The 23,781-nt window shown below is 42.1% G+C and overlaps 1 protein-coding gene across 3 annotated transcripts in view; it reads left to right on the top strand.

Moving 5' to 3' along the window:
* The window catches only part of LOC140740455 (microtubule-associated tyrosine carboxypeptidase 1-like), a 104,351-nt gene that overhangs the window by 10,294 nt on the left and 70,276 nt on the right, over positions 1-23,781 (top strand). For all 3 annotated transcript variants that reach the window (XM_073069622.1, XM_073069623.1, XM_073069621.1), the window contains exon 2: positions 21,005-21,616. In XM_073069622.1, coding sequence (XP_072925723.1) covers positions 21,005-21,616 — 612 coding nt within the window. The remainder of the gene's footprint in view (positions 1-21,004; positions 21,617-23,781) is intronic.

Here is a 23,781-nt window from a genome sequence, read left to right as displayed (position 1 = left end):
TACCCAGAATGTTATATATGTCTTTGCATTTAGAACTTGCAAAATTTGACGTTTTAGTATTTGTCAGAGCTTATTACAAAAACGTGATTAGTATGCGTTTTTCCAGTGTTTAGTGAAATGGAGAAGCCCGTGTTCAAATCCTTCACTTCCCTTGAGAGCCTAAAATGCATATCACCAGTCCCTTGCCAAGTTACACAGCAGATGGAGGGTGGAAACCTATTGTTTTTTTTTCATCTTCCAAATGTAGGAGCTCAAAGAGTAAGACATTCTGACTAACATTTCCCCAGGATTCCCCCTCAGCCTCCTCCACTCCAAGAGAAACAACCCTAGTGAATCTAGTCTTTCTTGGTAAAAGAAGCACTCCATCCCAGGCAACAGACTGATGAATCTCCTCTGAGCTCTCTACAGTGCAATCACATCCTTACTATAGTGGTGGAGGGGCTTCAGAGTTGTTGAGATCCCCAGAGCAATGCCTTCTGGAGTCTAGCCATCTGGTGCTTAGGCTCACCTATGCCAGTAATGTCAAGGGCGAAGTTCCAGACAAAGAGCAATTCAACCAAGACTTAATTTGTGGAACTGGCAGAAGATGAGGACACATGACAATGGCAGTGAATGCGAAGGAACCTGCAGCAGTGAAAGGTCCCCAGTCATTTTGCATTCAATGCCACTGGTCCCTGACCCTGATCTGTCAAGACTGTATGGTTGATACCATCAGCCTCCCCACATTAAACAAAGTCATGCACAGAATTCTCCATCAAAGGTATCCAGCCTAACATCCCGAGAACATCATACCTGAATTGAATGATCGCATTACTAAAGTGTGCTAAGCAGAACTGCACAGAGTAGTCTAGCTGTAGCTCAACTGAGTTTTATATAATTCTCCCATAACCTCCCTGTTCTTGTATTTTATGTCCTGGCTAACAAAGGCAAGTATTCTGAAGAGCCTTCTTCACTACCTTATCCACCTGTGGCAGGGATTATGAGACATATACCAATTTTTTTTTGTACACTAATCCCTTCTAAGGTCATAATACTTAATCTGTATGTCTACTCTTTTCAATGCTTCCAAAGTGCATCATCTCACACTTACCACAACTAAATTCCTTTTGGTGCCCTATTCTCATCCTCTGATCAGACCAGTATTAATCTTCAGTCTATGATTACTCTTCCCACTATTAGCACTGTTAATTTTCATGTCATTTGCAAACTTGCTAATCATAACTCTTTCATTCACATCCAAATCATGAATATACATATATAAGAAATGGTAGGGATCCCAGCACCAAACCCTATGGTACACCACTAGTCACAGGCTTTCAATCACAGAGTAATCCTTGCCCTTCATCCTTTTCCTCCTTTTACTAAGCCAATTTTGCATCCAGTTTATGAATTCTATCTCAGCAAGAAAAACGGATGGTTTTGCATGAAAATTCTCTGCTAGCCCACATGCTCTGACCACTTGGATCAGTCAGTCTCCCATGTGGGATATCATCAAAGAAATTACTGAAATCTACCAAATGTACCAAATGTACATGACTCTACCAAATGTACTCCCGTCATCAGTGCATTTCGTTACCTCTTCAAAACCTTCCCTCACATTCATCAGGCAGGATCTCCCACTAATAAAGGCACTCTGACTGACTTTGATTAACGCTACCTTTTCAAGAGTGGATTAATTCTGTTAACATATATCTTTTCTACCAATGACAAAAAAGTACTGGAGAGTTCTTCTGTTGCTCTTAGCTCCCAATACTTACCTTTCAAACAACAACAAAACAGACTGCATTCTCTCAGAAAAAGTCATAGGTCCTTTTGCATGCACTTTGCCTGTCCTGCCACCTTTATTTTAATCATGGCCATGTTTCAAAAGTTGCCTATTGGCTGCGATGCAGGTAAGAATGTTATTAGATCTTCTTTAATTGTCAAGCAACATTAAATAGAATAAAAGATTTGCTGACTGGTCAAAGAGAAATGTTATTGGGAGCATGTTCAAAAGTTAAAGGTTTGAAGTAAATTTATTATCAAATAACGTATATGTTACCATATACTACCCTGAGATTCATTTTCTTGCAAGGATTCACAGAGAAAAAGAAATCCAAAACAATTTTATGAAAAACTATGCATAAACAGATAAAACTGATAACCAATGAGCAAAATAAGACAAACTGTGCAAATAAAAATAATACTGAAAAAATGAGATTTTTTCGACACCAAATGAAGCTCAACACCATTTCAAAGGTAATTAGGAAAGGCAGCATATTTCATTCATACATCATTGTTGTACAGTACAGAGCATTATATTGCCTTCTTTCACTGTACCAATATAGAAACATAGAAAATAGGTGCAGGAATAGGCCATTTGGCCCTTCGAGCCTGCACCGCCATTCAGTATGATCATGGCTGATCATCCAACTGAGAACCCTGTACCTGCTTTCTCTCCATACCCCCCGATCCCTTTAGCCACAAGGGCCATATCTAACTCCCTCTTAAATATAGCCAATGAACTGGCCTCAACTGTTTCCTGTGGCAGAGAATTCCACAGATTCACCACTCTCTGGGTGAAGAAGTTTTTCCTCATCTCGGTCCTAAAAGGACTGTGACCCCTCATTCTGGACTCCCCCAACATTGAAAACAATCTTCCTGCATCTAGTCTGTCCAATCCCTTTAGAATTTTATATGTTTCAATAAGATCCCCCCTCAATCTTCTAAATTCCAGCAAGTATAAGCCCAGTCGATCCAGTCTTCCTTCATATGAAAGTCCTGCCATCCCAGGAATCAATCCTGGTGAACCTTCTTTGTACTCCCTCTATGGCAAGAATATCTTTCCTCAGATTAAGGGACCAAAACTGCACACAATACTCCAGCTGTGGTCTCACCAAGGTCTTGTACAACTGCAGTAGAACCTCCCTGCTCCTGTACTCAAATCCTTTTGCTATGAATGCCAACATACCATTTGCCTTTTTCACTGCCTGCTGCTGTACCTGCATGCCCACCTTCAATGACTGGTGTACAATGACACCCAGGTCTTGTTGCACCTCCCCTTTTCCTAATCGGCCACCATTCAGATAATAATCTGTTTTCCTGTTCTTGCAACCAAAGTGGATAACCTCACATTTATCCACATTAAATTGCATCTGCCATGAATTTGCCCACTCACCTAACCCATCCAAGTCACCCTGCATCCTCTTAGCATCCTCCTCACAGCTAACACTGCCGCCCAGCTTCGTGTCATCCACAAACTTGGAGATGCTGCATTTAATTCCCTCGTCTAAATCATTAATATATATTGTAAACAACTGGGGTCCCAGCACTGAGCCTTGCAGTACCCCACTAGTCACCGCCTGCCAATCTGAAAAGGTCCCGTTTATTCCCACTCTTTGCTTCCTGTTTGCCAACCAATTCTCTATCCACATCAATACCATACCATATAGTAATTAGCCTATAATATTTGCATTTTATCTAGATGATACCATTCCTTTAGTCTTGAAAATTGCATCAGTGATACATTTGAGAGGTTATTGTACAGGGACCGAACCAGAAAAAGAAGAGGTTTGATAACCCTATCTTTTATCTTTGCTGAGTTCTAGTGTCAACCTCAGCACAAAGTCCTACATATTGGAACATGACAGTTGGCTGTAGCCAGCTCCTTGCACTGGAAGATCTGTCTCATTGTATGTTCCAGAGAATAGTCCATGAAGCACAAAGTCCTGTGTTATGCAGTTAATTGGGTCAAACCTCAACAAAGACCATTGCATCTCACTTCCCTGACCTCTTGGCAAACACATTGCTCAAAAGGACATGGATCACCATTTTATTGACATCATAGCCACCCTAGAGCAGGGCCCAGGAGTTCGTGAAGGATCTGATAAGGCAGACCCTTCACACCACCAGCCAAGTGAGGTCTTCATGCTTGGTGATGCAGTCTGTCAAGTGATTTTGACAATTAGAGAATCAATCATGCAACAGGATCCACAATCTCCTTCTCCCACAGGGCCTCCTGGACATTCCATGCCTGCTTGATCTGCAGTCAAAGGTGTTTTTCTGCAGGCACTGTTCCACAGTGGACAGGTGTATAATACAATCCAAATGAATGGAGTAACTTGTAGCAGTGAAACCACACTTGGTGTTGGTATACTTAGGCTCTGTGCATGGCTTGTTGCAGCCAGACGCAAACCCCACCACCCAGGACAAATTCTTTTCTCATTGCTACCAGTAGAGAGAAGGTACAGGAGCCTGAAGACATGCATTAAATGTTTTAGGAACAGCTTTTTCCCCTCCGCCATCAGATTTTTGAACTCATGAACACTATCTGATTATTTTGCTTGCTTTTTGCTCTACTTATTTATTCAAATATTTCTTAATTTTTAATGTATTGCATTGTACTGGTGCAGAAAACCAACAAATTTCATGACTTTTGTCAGTGGCAATAAACCTGATTCTGATTCTGAACCAGGATGGATGTACTCCACTTATTAATTTGGACTGTGCTACTGATTCTAAGTAGAGCAGTTTTAGCCAATTATGAATTTGCTTGCCAAACATTTTGGACAGCATGTCCATTATGCACCTGTGCAATATTTTGTCAAAGGACTTCTCCTGGTCCAAACTTTTAAGGGAAATTTTTAATCCCCAACCCTCACATACAATAGGTGATGGTCTCCCTAAGCAGTTTAAAGTGTTCAGAGATTTTCCTGTTGGGTACAGCGCAAGTTTGATCTTTGTAGATCATGCACCCTGGAGCAGATATAACTTGGAATGGCTTGGAAATAATTATTATCCACATATAACAGCAGGTCACTAATTGCTGACCTCCTCCCTCTTCCCCTTCTATTTGTAGTGAGGGTGATGATGTTCTTCTTCAAGGATTCTAACATCTTTTCAGCTAGAAGTGTATACTAAGTGTAGAAATGTGTGCAAGGCTTCTAAAGAGCCTTGTACAACACGGCCAGTAAAATATTGCTTTTGGCAGTTTTATTCTCACTGCCCAGACGAAGGCAATGGCAAACCATTTCTGTAGAAAAATTTGCCAAGAACAATCATGAACACAGCACGGAATGAATGAATGAATTCTTCTCAAGGGAATGGATCGAGTATGTCAGCTCTTCCTGAGTCAGTGGCTGGACCAGACTTTCTTGCTTGCACTTGAACACCTGAAAGTTAAAGGAAAAGAGGTCCGGGGAGGCTGTGTTGTCTCTGAACTTAGAGTTGATGGATTTTCAGAAACTTTGCATGCCTGGCTGTGAGTTTGGTGATCACAGAGCTCTCTGCATGAACCCTTAGGAAGAAGAAACATGAGAAGCAATGTCCAATCTGGATCAGAAGAAATGTAATAACATCCATTGGCTAGTTAGAGTTGTTGCAGATATCCACAGGTCCCATCTGACATCATAAGCAATGTTACATTCACCAACGTGGATTGGGCCCAATGCTTGCATGCCTGAAGTCATTTCTTTCACATGCATCAAAACATACCAACCAGCAGTTGTCCCTTTCTCATTCAGGTGAAGGCTGAATGCAGCCCATGCATGGAGACTGAACCCTTGCATTTTTATTAATGCACTCATTTGGAAGAGATGGGGTCTGAACTATCATGATTTGCCAGTCACAGCTGGAACTGGCAATCAAATCAACCCTCTCAGATCACACCTGCTTTCATCCTTTGTGTCTGTCCATGTTGTGATTGCATCCTCATGCCTTTCTCCTGTCAGTTTCAAAGTACTTCCCAGCAGCACTGGTGCCTCTATGTGAATTGCTGAACTCAGTGAGGATGAGGAAGAAGGCTCACCTTCCAGAAGCTAATGCATTGAGGGTAGCTGAATAGTGTGACTTGCATGTGTGGAGGTATGGAGAAAACATTGCCTGCAGCAACATCTAGTGTGAAATATTATATCTTGCACCATCTCGCCAGAGGTGACATCACACACCAGATTTTCCAATGAGAATTTAGAGGAGGATTTTAACATTTAGAAGAAGATTCATTTGGAATACCTTGGTGCATTGAATAATCCAGTAGAAAGCCAGTGCGAACTATCACATACTCTTGAAAACTCTTGAACTAATCTTACACAGCTCTTTGAGTGGAGCATGAAGCTCAACACTTCCTCTCTGTAAGTATTGGGCAGGTTGGGACTCTGGCACTGACCACCAGGTGTACATCACATATTGAAATATAACATTTGTTATCCAATAGGCCAGACTGTTGAAGGTGACAGCTCATCTTTACCAATAACCCTAGTCTCCAGGTGTAGTGCTCTTCAGGCATTGGGAGGTACTTGGGGAGATGTCCATAAAAACCATTAGATGTAGGAGCAGAATTAGGCCATTTGGCCCATGAAGACTGCTCTACCATTCCATCATGACTGATTTTTTTTTAAATCCCTCTCCAACTCTCCATTAGGACTTCTTCCTTCCACCTCCTTGATTCTTTGCTGGGTCTTCTTGGTTTTAGTCCTTCTTGATTTTGGCTCTTTCTAAGTCATGAAAGAATTATCTTTTGGAATTGAGTAATATTTATTCCTTCTTTAAGCTGTTGCTCTAACTCCAGCACATGCACATATTAATAACCTGCTAGAGCAGACAAAATACACCTTAAACCATTGATGTTTCTCCTCTTAAAGTGGATGCTTGGAAAAGGCAGGGGTAACCATTTTGTGGATCCCTACTCTCTGACCCCACTATTCAATATGCCCTTGTTTTCTGCGGTGCTTAAAAAATGAGGAGTCTGAGTTGAAAACTGAACCAAGGAAGTATTTCTATAAATATAAACACAACTGCTAATCAGAAAAGGCAGATGTTGATGTGCAGTAGAAGAGGTCACCCTAGGGCAACAGCATTGTGCTGCAGACAAAAACTTCCTTATTTATCTCAAGGTTTCAGAGCAACAAAAATAGGGGAAAAGTAATGGAAGCAAAGAGATAAAGATTCCTTCGTATGAAAGTTAAAAATAGATGTTTGAACTGTGATGTTAGGAAAACTGAAAATCATCTGTGCCAGCAGCTGTCTGAAAGGATGGATAAGTCCAGCTGTATCAATCGTTGTAATGAAACTGTGACTGTGTAATAACAGGCATAACAATCAAGCAAACAAAGAACAATGAATGTAAGAAACCTTGTTCCAGATCATGCTGGAGTGCAGAACCACGTAGTGCTTGGAGTTGGAAGGTTTCATGTATTTATCAGGGCAGATGGTTAATTTAGTGGCCAGAGAAATGTCTGATGCCATGTAGAGTGCAGAGATGGCGTGACAAGATTAACCGTTAACAATAATCCCCATCCAGAATAAACTCTTATTGTCTGTTCCTTGTCTCATTTCTGATGGGCAAACTTGCTGAACAACATGGTAGACATGGAAAAGATAGACAGAAGAGCTGGTTTCCATGCTGTACGAGTCTGTGACTCTGCATACACATCTGTACAGTTACTTTCTACCAAAAAACAAAGATATTTGTCTTCTGTTGACTATTGCCTATTCTTAAGCTAGAATTTTGTTTTCTGAAGGCATAAATGCTCTCACTAAGGTTTTGTTCCCCATTCACAAATTTGTAGGTGAAAAGAAATTCTTCTTAAACCTGTTCCAAACAAAAGTATAAAGACTTCAGCTTAGCTAATGTTTAGTTCAAAGTTCAAAGTAAATTTATTATCAAAATACCTATGTGTCATCAGATACTAGCCTGATTTTCTCACAGACATTCACAGTAAAGCAAAGAAATACAATAAAATCAATGAAAAACTATACACAAAGTATGAGAAAAAAACAATGTGCAAAAGAAAACAAACTGTGCAAAGTAATATAAATGAATGAATCAATCAATCAATTAAACTATGAACTAAATAACACAGAGTCCTTGAAATTTTGTCCAAAAGTTGCGGAATTAGTTCATTATTGAGATGAGTTAAGTTACCCATCCTGGCTAACACCAATTATTCCTAATAGTCTTAAGGGACAACAGTTTCATTGTAGGAGGACAATAATATATGCATCAACAATCTTTATGATATAAATGAATCATGAACTATATGTCAACATGTGTCAACAGCATATTGCCTTTTATGGTATCTCTGTACTTTCTGCAATTGGTACAACTATTTCCTTTTATGTTTCTACCATACTTGAACTCAGTTACTCACTTTATCTGCCACCTAATCATTTATTAAGTCCTTTTTGCTCCCAACTCCATTGTATATTACAGTATACTACTACTAATGTCTCCAGGATGGGGGGGGGGCATTCTATTGTACAAAGACTGAAAGTACATTCTATACCTTCCCATGTACACATGCATCAGCGTTCTGCTCATTCTAAAATGGATCCCCATTGCCACCTGAATAGGTCTCCCCATTTTGAAGCTCAGACCTTCACAGTTTCCAGGTTTACATCCGCTTGCACTCAGTATTACGATTGACAAATGTTTTGTGCCCCTTTATTCTCCCTGGGAATCCCTGGTTCCTTACATTTCATTTCATTCTGCACCACTCAGCCAGACTTTTCCCTGTCCTATCTCCAACAAGCAGTCCAGTGGTCATGTAATATTAAACAGTATTGATTAATGTTCAATGGCTTGAAGCAATAATGTATGTGGTTGGAACTAAGAAACAAAATTATTGTAATTTTTGGGACATTAGTAGTCTTTAATAATTTCATTTGCTATAGTCACGTGTACCAAGATACAGTGGAAAAAATTGTTATCCATGCCTTCCAGACAGATCATCCCAAACATAAGTACATTGAAGTGGCATAGAGGTAAAATGCTAGCGGATGCAGGATTCATTGTTACAGCTACAGAAAGCATACATTGCAGATAGACAATAAGATACAAGGGCAATGACAAGGAAGACTGAGAGATCAAGAGCTCATCTTAACATACAAGCGGTGCGTTCAAGAGTCTTATAACAGAAGCTGTCCTTGATCCTGGTTGTATGTACTTTCAAGCTTTTGGTTCTTCTGAGATAAAGACCAGAGTGTGAAAGGTCTTTGATTACATTAGCTGCTGTTCCGAGGTAGCAGGATGTGTAGATGGAGTCAATGGAGGCTAACAAGGTTTTTGTAATAGACTAGGCTGTATTCATAACTTTGCCATTTCTTGTGATCTTGGGCAGAGCAGGTGCCAAAGGTGGTTGTTGTGGCACCAAACCAGATTTTCAATTTCACTCCTAAATGTCAATTCATCACCACCTTTGATTTGGCCAACAACAGTGGTGTCATCAGCAAACTTACATATCACTTTGGAGATGTACTTAGCCTCACAGTCATAAGTATAAAGTGGGTAGATCAGGTGGCTAAGCACACTGACTGGTGGTGCACCATTGCTGCTGAAGCTTGTGTAGAAGATGTTGCTGCCAATCCGAACTGCAATTGATGAGCTTCTCACCTCATCCATCCCCCACCCCACCCACCCACACACTTTCCTGTTAACTGGTTTCACTTATCACCTGCCAGCTTGTACTCCTTCCCCTCCCTCCAACTTCTTATTGTTGCTTCTTTCTCCTTCCTTTCCAGATCTGATGAAGGGTCTTGCCCTGAAACATGGTTTGCTTATTCTTCTCCATTGCCTGACCTGCTGTGTTCCTCCAGCATTTTGTGTGTGTTGCTGTCATTAGCCTTAGTAATGTTTTGAGAAACAGTCAAACATAAACACATTGCACTGGAGATGAGCTAATTTCAGTGAGTTCTAGATGGAACTGATTGAGGTTGATGGCTTTCAGGATATGTAGGAGTAAAAGGACTACACACAGAGAGGTATTGAAAGGAGAACCAGTGTGATTACAGTTCTGTAAGGGTGAAAGGAAGAGTACCTGATGACCAGATGTAAACAAAACTGTAAAGCAGAGATTTAAATGTCTGACATTTAATCTAATAGCTTAATAGAAATAAATGCACAATTGCCAAAGGGATAGGGGTTGGGGTATGGGTATAAAATCAACACCTGAACTAACTTTGGCCAGCCTGAACCAATCCCAGCCCAAGGATTCATATTTTTTTATACCTGATGCAACCCAACCCAATGAACAGTGAGGTCCCATCAGCCCTTAAGCTGTGCGGCCACCCCTCCTGGAACACAATGGTTGGGTCAATGGGTAGTGGAGTGAAGCCATGAATTGGAAGGGGTGCTACCTCCTTTGCTACTTGCACTCTCCTGACTGTTAATGGGCAGTCAGTTCTACTGTTTACTACTGTGAAGCAGCCTGGCATTATTCAGCAGCCACGAGGGACTGAAGGGTGATTCTTCTCAAGCTCAGGTCAGGTGGGCAGTGTCTAATAGGAGGGGCAAGTGAGGATAAAAACTCCAGATTACATGAATAGAATCCAAGTACTTTCTTATGAATAAATATAAGTATCGTAAGGGTAGTCAAAGGAAAGGTTAAGGCTGATCTGGGACCTCAAAGGAGATGTTTTTAAGGTAGAGTACATTAGAGTAACAATGCACTTGTGGACAAGGCTGCTGTCTTCCTACTGTTGTCTTCAGATGAGGCTGGGATTCTGATAAACTGGTTTACCTGAGTCTCCCTTCCCACTGACATGAACATGGTCCCAGCACATGCCAGGTAAAGGATTAGGAAGTAACACAAAAAAATGAATAGATAAAAGCTGGTATTTCAAAGCTTAGTGATACTTAAAATGATTCAGCTACCCTGAATACATTGTGTTGCTGAGGGAGCAGGCTGAAGAGGTTTTGAACACAACTTTCAGTAACAACCCAAAACCCACAGGCAAGTCAGACGAAACTTTCAGAGTGATAATTCAAGCCAAAAGGATTGGCTCTTTAAAAAAATACAGATCAATTTGGAATCTCTAAATGGACTTGTGAAAGCAAAAATCCTGCTCGATTTGGTTATATTTGATGAACAGATATTGTTGGGTAAGTGGGCAGAAAAAGTTTTGACAAAATGCTACATAGTTCAGTTGCTTATATGTATTTGGCCTTATGAGTCCTAGTGAAGGATCAACTGTTTATTCCTCTCCTTAGGTGCTACCTGAGCTACTGAGTTCCTCCAGCATTTTGTGTGAGTTACTTTGTATTTGGCCATAGTTTAGGAAGGCAAAGTGTTGAGGAATTGCTGTTGTTTTTTAGATTGGAAGGAAACACATGTTTCCTGTAGGGATTGGTTTTGAAATTGCTATTCTTTCGAAACCTATAAGCAATGAGGAGGATACGACTGTGCTGATGTATTTGATATACCTGATTAATTAAGTTTTTGCAGATGCAGAATGAGGGGGATCTTATTGAAACCTAATGTAGAATGGTCTCAATAGAGTGGTTGGGGAAAGGTTGTTTCCTATGGTGGGGGAGTCTAAGACCCAGGGACACAGCCTCAGAACAGAGGGACATCCTTATAGAATGGAGATGAGGAGGATTTACTTTAGCCAGAAGATGGTGAATATGTGGAATTTGTTGTCACAGGTGGCTGTGGAGGCCAAGTCATTAGCTATATTTAAGGCAGAGGTTGATAGATTCTTGATTAGTCAGAGCATAAAGGGATACGGGGAAAAGGCAGAAGATTGGGGCTGAAAGGAAAAAAGGATCAGCCATGATGAAATGGCAGAGCAAATTCAATAGGCCAAATAGCTCTTATACCTTGTGGTCTTATGGTGACATATATGTACTTTGATAATGAAATTTACTTTGAACTTCTTGAACATTAAAAGTCAATCTAGCTGAGAAAATTGTTGAGATCAATTCTGAAGGTTGTAAAAATCTGTATTTAGAGACAGGTTAATCAAGAGCAAAGAATATGGAATTGTTAAAGGAGGCTTATGTCTGACTAACATTATAGATTTTTTTTGAGGAGCGACAAGGGATGTGGAAGAGGGATATGCTTTCTATGTACTTTATATGCATTTTAACAAGACATTATTTGAGCATGTCACAGTTTGATTATTAATTGTTAATGCCCATGGATCTAAATAACAAATTTGCCTAAAGTTTGGGTCAGTAGAATTAGGCAAAGGAATTTTAGTAACTGGGGGTATTTATGCAGAAGGGACCTACAGGGCTCAATTCTGGGTATCTTTCATTTTCTGGTCTACATTAATTATTTTGGACTAAAATATTGGGATAATAGTTTTAGACATTTGCCAATAATAACTAAAACTAGCAGTATGGTTGATGATGAGGGAGAAAGACCCTGTTTTTGAAATATGTTTGTGGATTGTGCTGAAGCGCATGTTCTTGTGCTGTAAGATTCTATGATTAGCATTCTGGGTGTCATCAAGGTCCCCATCATCCAGGCCATGCTCTCTTCTTGCTGTTGTCATCAGGAAGGAGGTACAGGAGCCTATGGTCCCATACTACCAGGTTCAGGAACATTTAGTACTCTTGAATCATCAGGTTCCTGAACCAGCACGGATAACTTCACTCACCTCAACTCTGAACTGACTCAGCAACCCCCAGACCAGATTTCAAGGACTTTACAACTTACTGTATGTTCTCAGTATTATTTATTTACTTGCTTTTTTATTTGCAAAGTGTTTTTGCTTATTTGTTGTTTGTCAATCTTCGTGTGTAGTTTTGAATCTATTGTATTTTTTTGTTCTACTGAGAATGCCTGCAAGAAAATGAATCTCACATTAATATATCTCTCATCAGCAAAAGAAATAAGTGGATCATCTTGAAATTCAGCGACAGATTGGCAAGTATGATGTTGTGGCCATCTCTGAAACTTGGCTAAGGATGGCTGCCATTGGGAGCTGAAAGTCCAAGGATATACGGTGTATTGGAATGATGCGTGATTAGGCAGAGGGAGTGGTGGCCCTGTGTATAAGAAATAATAATAAATCATTAGAAAGGGATGACATAGAATCGGGAGGTGTAGAGTCTCTATGGGTTGAGTTAAGAAATGACAAGAGTGAAAGGACACAAATGGCAGTTGTATTCAAGCCTCAAAACAGCAGCCAGGATGTGGATCACAAATTACAGCAGGAGATAGAAAAGGCAGGACAGAAGGGTAATGTCATGATAATCATTGAGGATTTTACCATGAAAGTGGATTGGGAAAACCAGGCAAGTACTGGACCTCAAGAGAATGTCTAAGGGATGGCTTTTTAGAACAGCTTATTGTTGAGCCCACTAGGGGGAAATGCTGTGCTGGATTGGGTGTTGTGCAATGATCCGGAGGTGATAAGAGAGCTTAAGGTTAAGGAGCTCTTAGGGAATATGATCGAGTTCACTTTGAAATTTGAGAAGGGGAAGCTAAATTCCAATGTGTCGATATTTTAGTGGAATAAAGGAAATTCCAATGGCATGGAGGGGTACTGGTGAAAGTTGGCTGGAAAGGGACACTAGCAGGAAGGACAGTAACATGGCTGACAAGTGAAGTCAGAGCCAAAGTAAAAGCAAAAGAGAGAGCATACAAGGAAGCCAAAGCTAGTGGGAAGATAGAGGATAGGGAAGCTTTTAAAAACTTGCAGAAGGAAACTCAGAAAGTCATTAGGAAGGAAAAGATGAATTATGAAAGGAAGCTGGTGACTAATATCAAAGAAGATACTAAAGGCTTTTTAAGTGTAAGGGTAAAAGAGAGTTGAGGGTAGATATAGAATCAATAGAAAATGATGTTAGAGATATTGTAATGAGAGACATCACAGTGGAAGACATCTACAGTATGCCGGACATTCAAGAGTGTCAGGGAAGTGAAGTACGTGCAGTGAAAATTATGACTGAGGAGGTACTCAGGAAGCTTAATGGTCTGATGGTGGATAAATCTCCAGGACCTGATGGAATGCACCCTTGGGTTCTGAAGGAAGTAGCTGGAGAGCTTGTGGAGGCATTAACAATAATCTTTCAAGAAAGAATAGATTCTTGCATTGTACTGGATGACTGGAAAACTGCACATGTTACTCTACTATTTAAGAAGGGTGGGAGGCAGCAGAAAGGAAACTATAAACCTGTTAGCTTGACTTCAGTGATTGGGAAGTTGTTGGAATTGATTACTAGGGGTGAGATTACAGAGTACCTGGAGGCACCTGACAAGATAAGCCAAAGCCAGCATGTCTCCTGAAAGGAAAATCCTGCCTGACTAACCTACTCCAATTTTTTGAGGAAAGTATAAACAGGGGAGACAAAGGAGATGTAGTAGATGTGGTGTACTTGGATTTAAGAAGGCCTTTGACAAGTTGGCACACACGAGGCTGCTTAGCAAGATAGGAGCCCATGGTATTACAGGGAAGTTACTAGCATGAGTGGAGCATTGGCTGATTGGCAGAAAGCAGAGAATGGGAATAAAGAGCTGCTGGTTACCAGTGGAGTTCCACAGGGGTCGCTGTTGGGACCGCTGCTTTTTACAATGTATGTCAATGATTTGGACTATGGGATTAATGGATTTGTGGCTAAATTTGCCAATGATACGAAGATAGGTGGAGGAGCAGGTAGTGTTGAGGAAACAGAGAGCCTGCAGAGAGACTTAGATTGTTTAGGGGAATGAGCAAAGAAGTGGCAAATGAAATACAATGTTGGAAAGTGTCTGGTCATGAACTTTGGTGGAAGAAATAAACGGGCAGACTATTATTTAGATAGGGAGAGAATTCTAAATGCAGAGATGCAAAGGGACTTGGGAGTCCTTGTGCAGGATACCCTAAAGGTTAACCTCCAGGTTGATTCAGTGGTGCAGAAAGTGAAGGCAATGTTGGCATTCATTTCCAGAGGTATAGAATATAAGAGCCGGGATGTGATGTTGAGGCTCTATAAGGCACTCATGAGACCACACTTGGAGTATTGTGTGCAGTTTTGGGCTCCTTATTTTAGAAAGGATATGCTGACATTGGAGAGGGTTCAGAAAAGATTCACGAGAATGACTCCAGGAATTAAAGGTTTACTGTACTGAGGAACATCTGGCAGGTTGTATTCCCTGGAGTTCAGGAAAATGAGGGGGGATCTCATAGAAAGATTCCAGATGTTAAAAGGCCTGAACAGATTAGATATGGCAAAGTTATTTCCCATGGCAGGGGAGTCTAGAACAAGAGGGCATGACTTCAGGATTGAAGGATGTCCATTTAGAACAGAGATGTGAAGGAATTACTTTAGTCAGAGGGTAGTAACTCAGTAGAATTTGTTGCCACGAGTGGCTGTGGAGGCCAAGACTTTGGGTGAATTTAAGGCAGAGATAGATAGGTTCTTGATTAGCCAGGGCATCAAAGGGTATGAGGAGAAGGCAGAGGAGTGAGGATGACTGGAAGAATTGGATCAGCCCATGATCGAATGGCGGAGCAGACTCAATGGGTCGAATAGCCTACTTCTGCTCCTATATCTTATGATCTTATATGGTGACATACACTTAATTTGATAATAAATTTACCTTAAGCATTGAACTTTTGAACAAATATAGGTAAATTAAATTCTCTCTGAAGAAATGGGAATTGGGAGAGGGCAAGCAGGGCGGGGACATGTGGAGTACAATATTAAAAAGTATAGAGAAATGGAGGATTCTAGGGAAACCTGTGAAGGTTGCAAGGCTAGTTCCATTGGGATCTGCTCCCTAAGCAGCCCAGGTGAAGAGTGTCAACCTGAAATGCTGACTGTCTATTCCCTTCCACAAATGCATTCAGTTCCTCCAGCAGTTTGAACTTTTTGCTGTAGATATACTCTCCTTATTGAGCAGCTTTTTTTTTGAAACAAGAGTAGAGAGATCCATTTAGTACTGTGTTAAACACCTGTTGGACCACAGCAAGAGTATTGTGCACACATTTGGTCACCAGATTACTGGATAACAAGAGACGTGGTGTGAAGGTGTTTTCAGAGTGGGAGAATAATATGAGGGAGTATTGAGGCAGAGGTTGTTTTCCATGGAACAAAGGGAAGGTAACTCTAGATTTATGTTCATTTATAGGAGGTTAGAAGGGAGTTGAGAGAAATTACTACACTCAAGAGTGGTGAAGATTCAGTCATCACTGGCTGAAAGTAGTTGGAGATAGATACCCTGTCCACATGTGAAGCAGCACTTGAATAGTTTTGTATTACTGGGGTCTACAGGAAAAACACAAAAATGGGAGTCATTTCAGAGTGGCATTGACACAATGGGCCATATCATCTCCTTGTGTGGAATGAGGTTCTATACATCATTGAGGAGGAATTTCTTCAGCAGCGGGAATGCTGTAGAATTCATTTCCACTGAGGGCTATAGAGGCCAAGTCATTGTGTTTACTTATAGCAGAAGTGTATAGGTTCGTGATTAATAAGGATATCAAAGTTTATGAGGAGAAGGCAGAAGGATGGGATGAGAGGGATAATAAATCAGCCATGATGGAATAGTAGAACAGACTTGATGAGCCGATTGGTTTAATTCTGCTATGTCTTCTGGTCTTATGATCTTATGAGCACAGCGAATCACTAACAGAGCTGATGGGCCAAATATTCTTTCACAGTGCCTTATTTTACTCTTCATGGTCAGTAGGAGCTGATTTTTTTCTCCTGTTGCATCACATATTATTTCAGCTTCTTCAGCACTGCATGTATGGTGCCTATTTCAGCTCCCTCAAGACTTCTGGCCTTCATTCCTCACTGACTTACTTGTCTGTGGTTTTGACAGACGGCAAATTTGTAGATTACCAAGCTGCTCCACTTGGATCGTCAATCTCTGACTGTTTCTTTATGGAAGCGGCCTTGATTCAGTCAAGGTGGTGCCAAGAAGCCACATGGAGAGAAGGTATAAACAGATGCTACAGTGCAAAAAGCCAGTGGGCACCCCCAACCCTCATTCCATCTCTCCCTCAATACAGACACACACACACAAGTAGTAGATTTAAACTTAGACAACTCAGAAGGCAGTTTACATGTCCACGCTTGGTGTTCAAATGTGTTTCCCAGTGCCCTAGTTTTATTCCCACAAGGTTGTGCTGACTCTTTACTGTGTGTGCCCCTTCATCCTCATTTAACCCTTTCTTTCTGCTGAGGTTCTGGCCACCTGCCTTCACATCTTCTCATTGGCTTGATGTTGCATTTTGTCTGGCTGTGTTCAGTTCAGTGTTTAGAACATTTTTAGTAACACTTTAGAACATGTGTTTAGAACATAGTTACGGAAACTATGATGATTAAAGAAGAAGAAGTACTGGCGTTTTTAAAGAATATAAAAGCGGATAAGTCTCCGGGTCCTGACAGGATATTCCCTAGGACCTTAAGGGAAGTTAGTGTAGAAATAGCAGGTGCTCTGACAGAAATATTTCAAATGTCATTCGCCACGGGGATGGTGCCGGAGGATTGGCATATTGCTCATGTGGTTCCATTGTTTAAAAAGGGTTCTAAGAGTAAACCTAGCAATTATCAGCCTATAAGTTTGATGTCAGTGGCGGGTAAATTAATGGAAAGTATTCTTAGAGATGGTATAAATAATTATCTGGATAGACAGGGTCTGATTAGGAACAGTCAACATGGATTTGTGCGTGGAAGGTCATGTTTGACAAATCATTGAATTTTTTGAAGGGGTTACTAGGTAAGTTGACAAAGGTAAAGCAGTAGATGTTGTCTATATGGACTTCAGTAAGGACTTTGACAAGGTTCCGCATGGAAGGTTAGTTAGGAAGGTTCAATCGTTAGGTATTAATATTGAAGTAGTAAAATGGATTCAACAGTGGCTGGATGGGAGATGCCAGAGAGTAGTGGTGGATAACTGTTTGTCAGGTTGGAGGCCGGTGACTAGTGGTGTGCCTCAGGGATCTGTACTGGGTCCAATGTTGTTTGTCATATACATTAATGATCTGGATGATGGGGTGGTAAATTGGATTAGTAAGTATGCAGATGATACTAAGATAGGTGGCATGGTGGATAATGAAGGAGGTTTTCAAAGCTTGCAGAGAGATTTAGGCCAGTTAGAAGAGTGGGCTGAAAGATGGCAGATGGAGTTTAATGCTGATAAGTGTGAGGTGCTACATTTTGGTAGGACTAATCAAAATAGGACATAAATGGTAAATGGTCAAGCATTGAAGAATGCAGTAGAACATCACAGGTAAAAGCCCTCCCAACCACTGAGCACATCTACATGAAATGCTGTCGTAGGAAAGTAGCATCCATCATCAGAGATCACCAACATCCTGTTCAGGTCTTTTCTCACTACTGCAATCAGGTAGAAGGTACTCACACCACCAGGTTCAAGAACAGTTACTACCTCACAATCTAAGGGGATAACTACGTTCATTTGCCAGTCCATTGAGATGTTCCCACAACCAATGATCTCACTTTAAGACTCTGTCTTGTTATTTCATGTTCTCATTATTTATTGTTATTTATTTATATTTGCATTTGCACTGCTTGTCGTCTTCATTTCATTGATTTTGTTCTATTTACTATACTATAGATTGCAGGAATCTCGGATTAGAAATTTACTTTGAACTTTGAGAACATCCTTCTGCTGGTAAGGCAGATATTGCCATGTGTTTGACTGTTGGCTCATTCACACCCTGCAGCCTCTGTAATGCCAGTGGGAAAGGACATGAAGGGCCATCTTCAGCAGCTCTGCTTATGGCCATGAGGATCCCTCTGACTTGTAGCCAAGGGTATTGTGCGCCAAATGTGATTTCAGGTCCTGGGCCTTGAAGACAAGGTGTCCAATGCAACAAAGTTCTCAGTTTGAACTCTGATGGTGAATGAGTGTCAATGTCCACAACATGAAGATGATTCAGTGCCATTACAGGTTCTCTGTCTTTTTAAGGGTGTTAAGGGTGTCCACAAGTTTCAATACGATCCCCATCATTCTTCTGAGTATAAGCCCAGTGCCATCAAATGCTCCTCATACATTAACCCTTTCATACCCAGGATTATTCTCGTAAACCTTCTCTGGATGGTCTCCAACAACAGGACATCATTTTTTATAGATAAGGGGCCCAAAATGCTCACAAAATATTCCAAGTGTGGTTTGACCAACATCTTATAAAAAACACCTGCCTGATATCTTTGCTTTAAGTTCTAGTCCTCTTGAAATGAATGCTAACATTGCATTTGACTTCCTCACTACTGACTCAATCTGCAAGTTAACTATTATGGAATCTTGCATGATGACTTCCAAGTCCCGTTTCACCTCCATTTTGTAAATATGCTCACTGTTTAGAAAACAATCTGTACCTTTATTCCTTCTACCAAAATGCATGACCATACATTGTATTCCAACTACCACATCATTGCATATTCTCTTTATCTGTCCAAGTCCTTCTGCAGACTCTCTGCTTCCTGACCCTCTAACTATCTTTGCATCATCTGCAAACCATCTTAGCATCATCAGCCATCAATTCCAGTTTCCAGATCATTAAGATATAAGCAGCAGACCCAACATCAAACCCTGCAGAACATCACTAGTCACTGGCAGATAATCAGAATAGTCCCACCTTATTCACACTCTTTGGTTCCTGCCAGTCAGCCGATCTTCTGTCCATGCCTGTACTACCTTTCCAGTATACCGTGGGCTCTTATCTTGAGCAACCTCATGTGCAGCACCTTGTCCTTCATTATTGTATGATAAGCCTGGACAAGCCAGCGAGCACTGTGAGGGTAATGTTTTTTGACTTCTCCAGTGCGTTCAACACCATCTGCCCTGTTCTGCAGGGTGAGAAGCTGACAGTGATGCAGGTGGATGCTTCCCTGGTGTCATGGATTACCTGACTGGCAGACCACAGTACGTGTGCTTGCAACACTGTGTGTCAGACAGAGTGGTCAGCAGCACTGGGGCTCCACAGGGGACTGTCCTGTCTCCCTTTCTCTTCACCATCTACACCTCGGACTTCAACTACTGCACAGAGTCTTGGCATCTTCAGAAGTTTTCTGATGAATTTGCCATAGTTGGATGCATCAGCAAGGGAGATGAGGCTGACTGCAGGGCTACGGTGAGAAGCTTTGTCACATGGTGCGAGCAGAATCATCAGCAGCTTAATGTGAAAAGGACTAAAGAGCTGGTGGTGGACCTGAGGAGGGCTAAGGCACTGGTGACCCCTGTTTCCATCCAAGGGGTCAGTGTGGACATGGTGGAGGATTACAAATACCTGGGGATACGAATTGACAATAAACCGGACTGGTCAAAAAGCACTGAGGCTGTCTACAAGAAGGGTCAGAGCCGTCTCTATTTCCTGAAGAGACTGAGGTCCTTTAACATTTGCCGGACGATGCTGAGGATGTTCTACGATTCTGTGGTGGCCAGTGCTATCATGTTTGCTGTTGTGTGCTGGGGCAGCAGGCTGAGAGTAGCAGACACCAACAGAATCAACAAACTCATTCATAAGGCCAGTGATGTTGTGGGGGTGGAACAGGACTCTTTGACGGTGGTGTCTGAAAAGAGGATGCTGTCCAAGTTGCATGCCATCTTGAACAATGTCTCCCATTCACTCCATAATGTACTGGTTAGGCACAGGAGTACATTCAGCCAGAGACTCATTCCACCGAAATGCAACGCTGAGCGTCATAGGAAGTCATTCCTGCCTGTGGCCATCAAACTTTACAACTCCTCCCTCGGAGTGTCAGATACCCTGAGCCAATAGGCTGGTCCTGGACTAATTTCCACTTGGCATTATTTACTTATTATTATTTAATTATTTATGGTTTTATATTGCTATATTTCTACACTGTTCTTGGTTGGTGTGACTGTAACGAAACCCAATTTCCCTCGGGATCAATAAAGTATGTCTGTCTGTCTGTCTGTAAGGGAACATGAAGTTCTGCAGAGAAGACAACAGTCCAGGATAGTGATACAGATGAACTGTGAACTGTGAACTGCGAACTGTTATGTCTCTTATGCAGTGATACAAATTTCTCCCTGACCTTCAGTGTCATCTGTGTGGAGTATGCACATTCTCCCTGTGATTGTGTGGTTGCTACAGCTTCCTCCTGCACCCCAAAGATGTTTGGGTGGTTGATTAATTGTAGTAAATTGCCCTGAGAGTATAGATGAGTGGTAGAATCTGGAAGAAGTTGATGAGAATAAAATCCATTAGGGTAGGATTATTGAGACTGACATGGTGAGTTGTGGGGTTTGTTTCTGTGATGTATCTTCTTCCAACTTTCTAAGATACAAATTCAGTGATTTTTTTTCCTATGGTGCAGATCTATAACGTGAGGATAAGGTTCAACTTCCCACAGCATTACTTCCTGGCTTCGGCGATGGTCCTGGATACGGCAGCTCCGCCTTTGGCCAGACCTCAAAGCAGCAAGAGTACCAGCACTGGAAAACCACTGAAGAAAGAGGCTGAGAGGAAGAGCAGTGAGAGGAACGGGATTCGGCCACAGGGCAACATCTCAGCCGTGCAGCGGGAAGCGCCTTTGAGGACTATATCACAGACCTCAGCCAAACTGAGTTGTGAGCTGGTCAACAGGTCATCAGCACCGGGGACAAGCCTTGTTAGTAACGGACAGTGCAGCTGGATGAGACGGAGCGAAAGCTCATTCAGCGTGAACAGTGCTGGCTCCAGTCGCTCCCGAGCCAAGATAAGGAATGCCACGTCCCTCCCTCATATAGCCCGGCATATCCCACAGGAACCGCCTCCAGCTAAAAGCCCATGTCTCTTGGTGGCGCTGAGACCGATGAACGTTGACAAGGAGAAGGAGACATTTTTCAAATCCAACTACACCTATAACCCTCAGTTTGAGTACTCAGAGCCTCTCAGCAGTAGCATCACGAGCAAGTACAGCGTGGCCTCTGATCGCTTCATCGAACAGGTGAGGGCATTTTTTCAAACATTGGTTTTTGAAACTTCCACACCCAAGTTACATCAAGGGTTAACAACTCCATGCCACCAAACTCCACAATCTCATTCAAATCTCTGCTGATTCCTTACTAATTTGCACCCTGTTCCCTTTACTCCTCCACACTACCCTCATCCATCCTGGTTCAACTCCCAGTTTTAAGTTTTTCATGCTTTTGTTGGATCCCCTTGTAGACCCAAGTTCTGCAACATTCTTCTGCTTTACTTGGGTTTTAGCTGCAGGCCCTGCTTCTATTGACCTACCATTGACAAACTTCCTCTCAGCTTCCCAGGGCCCTTATGTATGGAATATTCTAGAAACATAGAAACATGGAAAATCTACAGCACAATACAGGCACTTCAGCCCACAAAGCTGTGCTGAACATATCCTTACCTTAGAAATTACCTAGGGTTACCCATAGCCCTTTATTTTTCTGATCTCCGTGCCCTCTCATGTTAGCCTTTTCAGCTCTGGGAAAAAAAAGACCCTGGCTATCCACACGATCAATGCCTCTCATCATTGTATACACCTCTATCAGATCACGTCTCATCCTCCGTCTCTCCAAGGAAAAAAGACAGAGTTCACTCAACCTATTCTCAAAAGGCATGCTCCCCAATCCAGTCATCATCCTTGTCAATCTCCTCAGCACCCTTTCTATGGTTTCCACATCATTCCAAGAGTATTTTTCCCCAAAATGAACCCCATTTCCAACTTTCAAGGCATTCCTTACCACCTAGCACTTTAACCATATAACCATATAACAATCACAGCATGGAAACAGGCCATTCCGGCCCTCCTAGTCCGTGCCGAACTCTTAATCTCACCTAGTCCCACCTACCCGCACTCAGCCCATAACCCTCCACTCCTTTCCTGTCCATATACCTATCCAATTTTACCTTAAATGACACAACTGAACTGGCCTCTACTACTTCTACAGGAAGCTCATTCCACACAGCTATCACTCTCTGAGTAAAGAAATACCCCCTCGTGTTTCCCTTAAACTTTTGCCCCCTAACTCTCAAATCATGTCCTCTTGTTTGAATCTCCCCTACTCTCAATGGAAACAGCCTATTCACGTCAACTCTATCTATCCCTCTCAACATTTTAAATACCTCGATCAAATCCCTTTGCACAGACTTTTTGTTACCTGGCCTCATATCCCTCATGTTTTGCTTGGTAAGACCATAAGACATAGGCGCAGAATTGGGTCAATTGGCCTATCGAGTCTGCTTCACCAATCCATTATTGCTGAAATATTATCACTCTTGGAAATCCAGGATGGCTATTCCAGAATTGCTCTCAGAGTGTGACAGCCTTCAGATACATCCATTCTATTCCAATCTGACACGTACAAACAAGCTGGATGAACTCAGCAGGTCGGGCAGCATCCGTTGAAATGAGCAGTCAACGTTTCGGGCCGAGGCCCTTCGTCAGGACTGAAGAAGGATGGGGCAGGGGCCCTATAAAGAAGGTGGGGGAGGGTGGAAGGTGCCAGGTGAAAAACCAATCAGAGGAAAGATCTGATTGTGGCAGACGGAGCGGAGGTGCTCGACGAAGCGGTCAAGCAGCTTCGCTCCGTCCGCCACAACAGACAGGATCTCCCAGTTGCCACCCACTTCAACTCTGCTTCACATTCCCATTGGGATATGTTCATACATGGCCTCCTCTACTGTCATGATAAGGCCAAACTCAGGTTGGAGGAGCAACACCTCATATACCGTTTGGGTAGTCTCCAGCCCATTGGTATGAACATCGAATTCTCCAACTTCCAGTAATTCCCTCCCTCTCCCTTCCCCCATCCCACTTTCTCTCTGCCTCCTCTTCCAGCTGCCTATCACCTCTCTCATGATTCTGCCTTCTTCTATTACCCATAGTGCTTTCCCCTTACATTCCTTCTTCACCTCTCCTGCCTATCCCCTCCCTGCTTCCCCTCCCCCACCCCTTGATCTTTCCTCTGGTTTTTCACCTGGCACCTTCCACCCTCCCCCCACCTTCTTTATAGGGTCCCTGCCCCCTCCCCTCCTTCTTCAGTCCTGACAAAGGGTCTCGGCCTGAAACATTGACTGCTCGTTTCATCAGATGCTGCCCAACCTGCTGAGTTCATCCAGCTTGTTTGTATGTGTTGATTTGACCACAGC

The sequence above is a fragment of the Hemitrygon akajei genome, chromosome 17, assembly GCF_048418815.1.
Source record: "Hemitrygon akajei chromosome 17, sHemAka1.3, whole genome shotgun sequence".
NCBI classification, from domain to species: domain Eukaryota; kingdom Metazoa; phylum Chordata; class Chondrichthyes; order Myliobatiformes; family Dasyatidae; genus Hemitrygon; species Hemitrygon akajei.
This window is presented reverse-complemented; position numbering and strand designations above follow the sequence as displayed.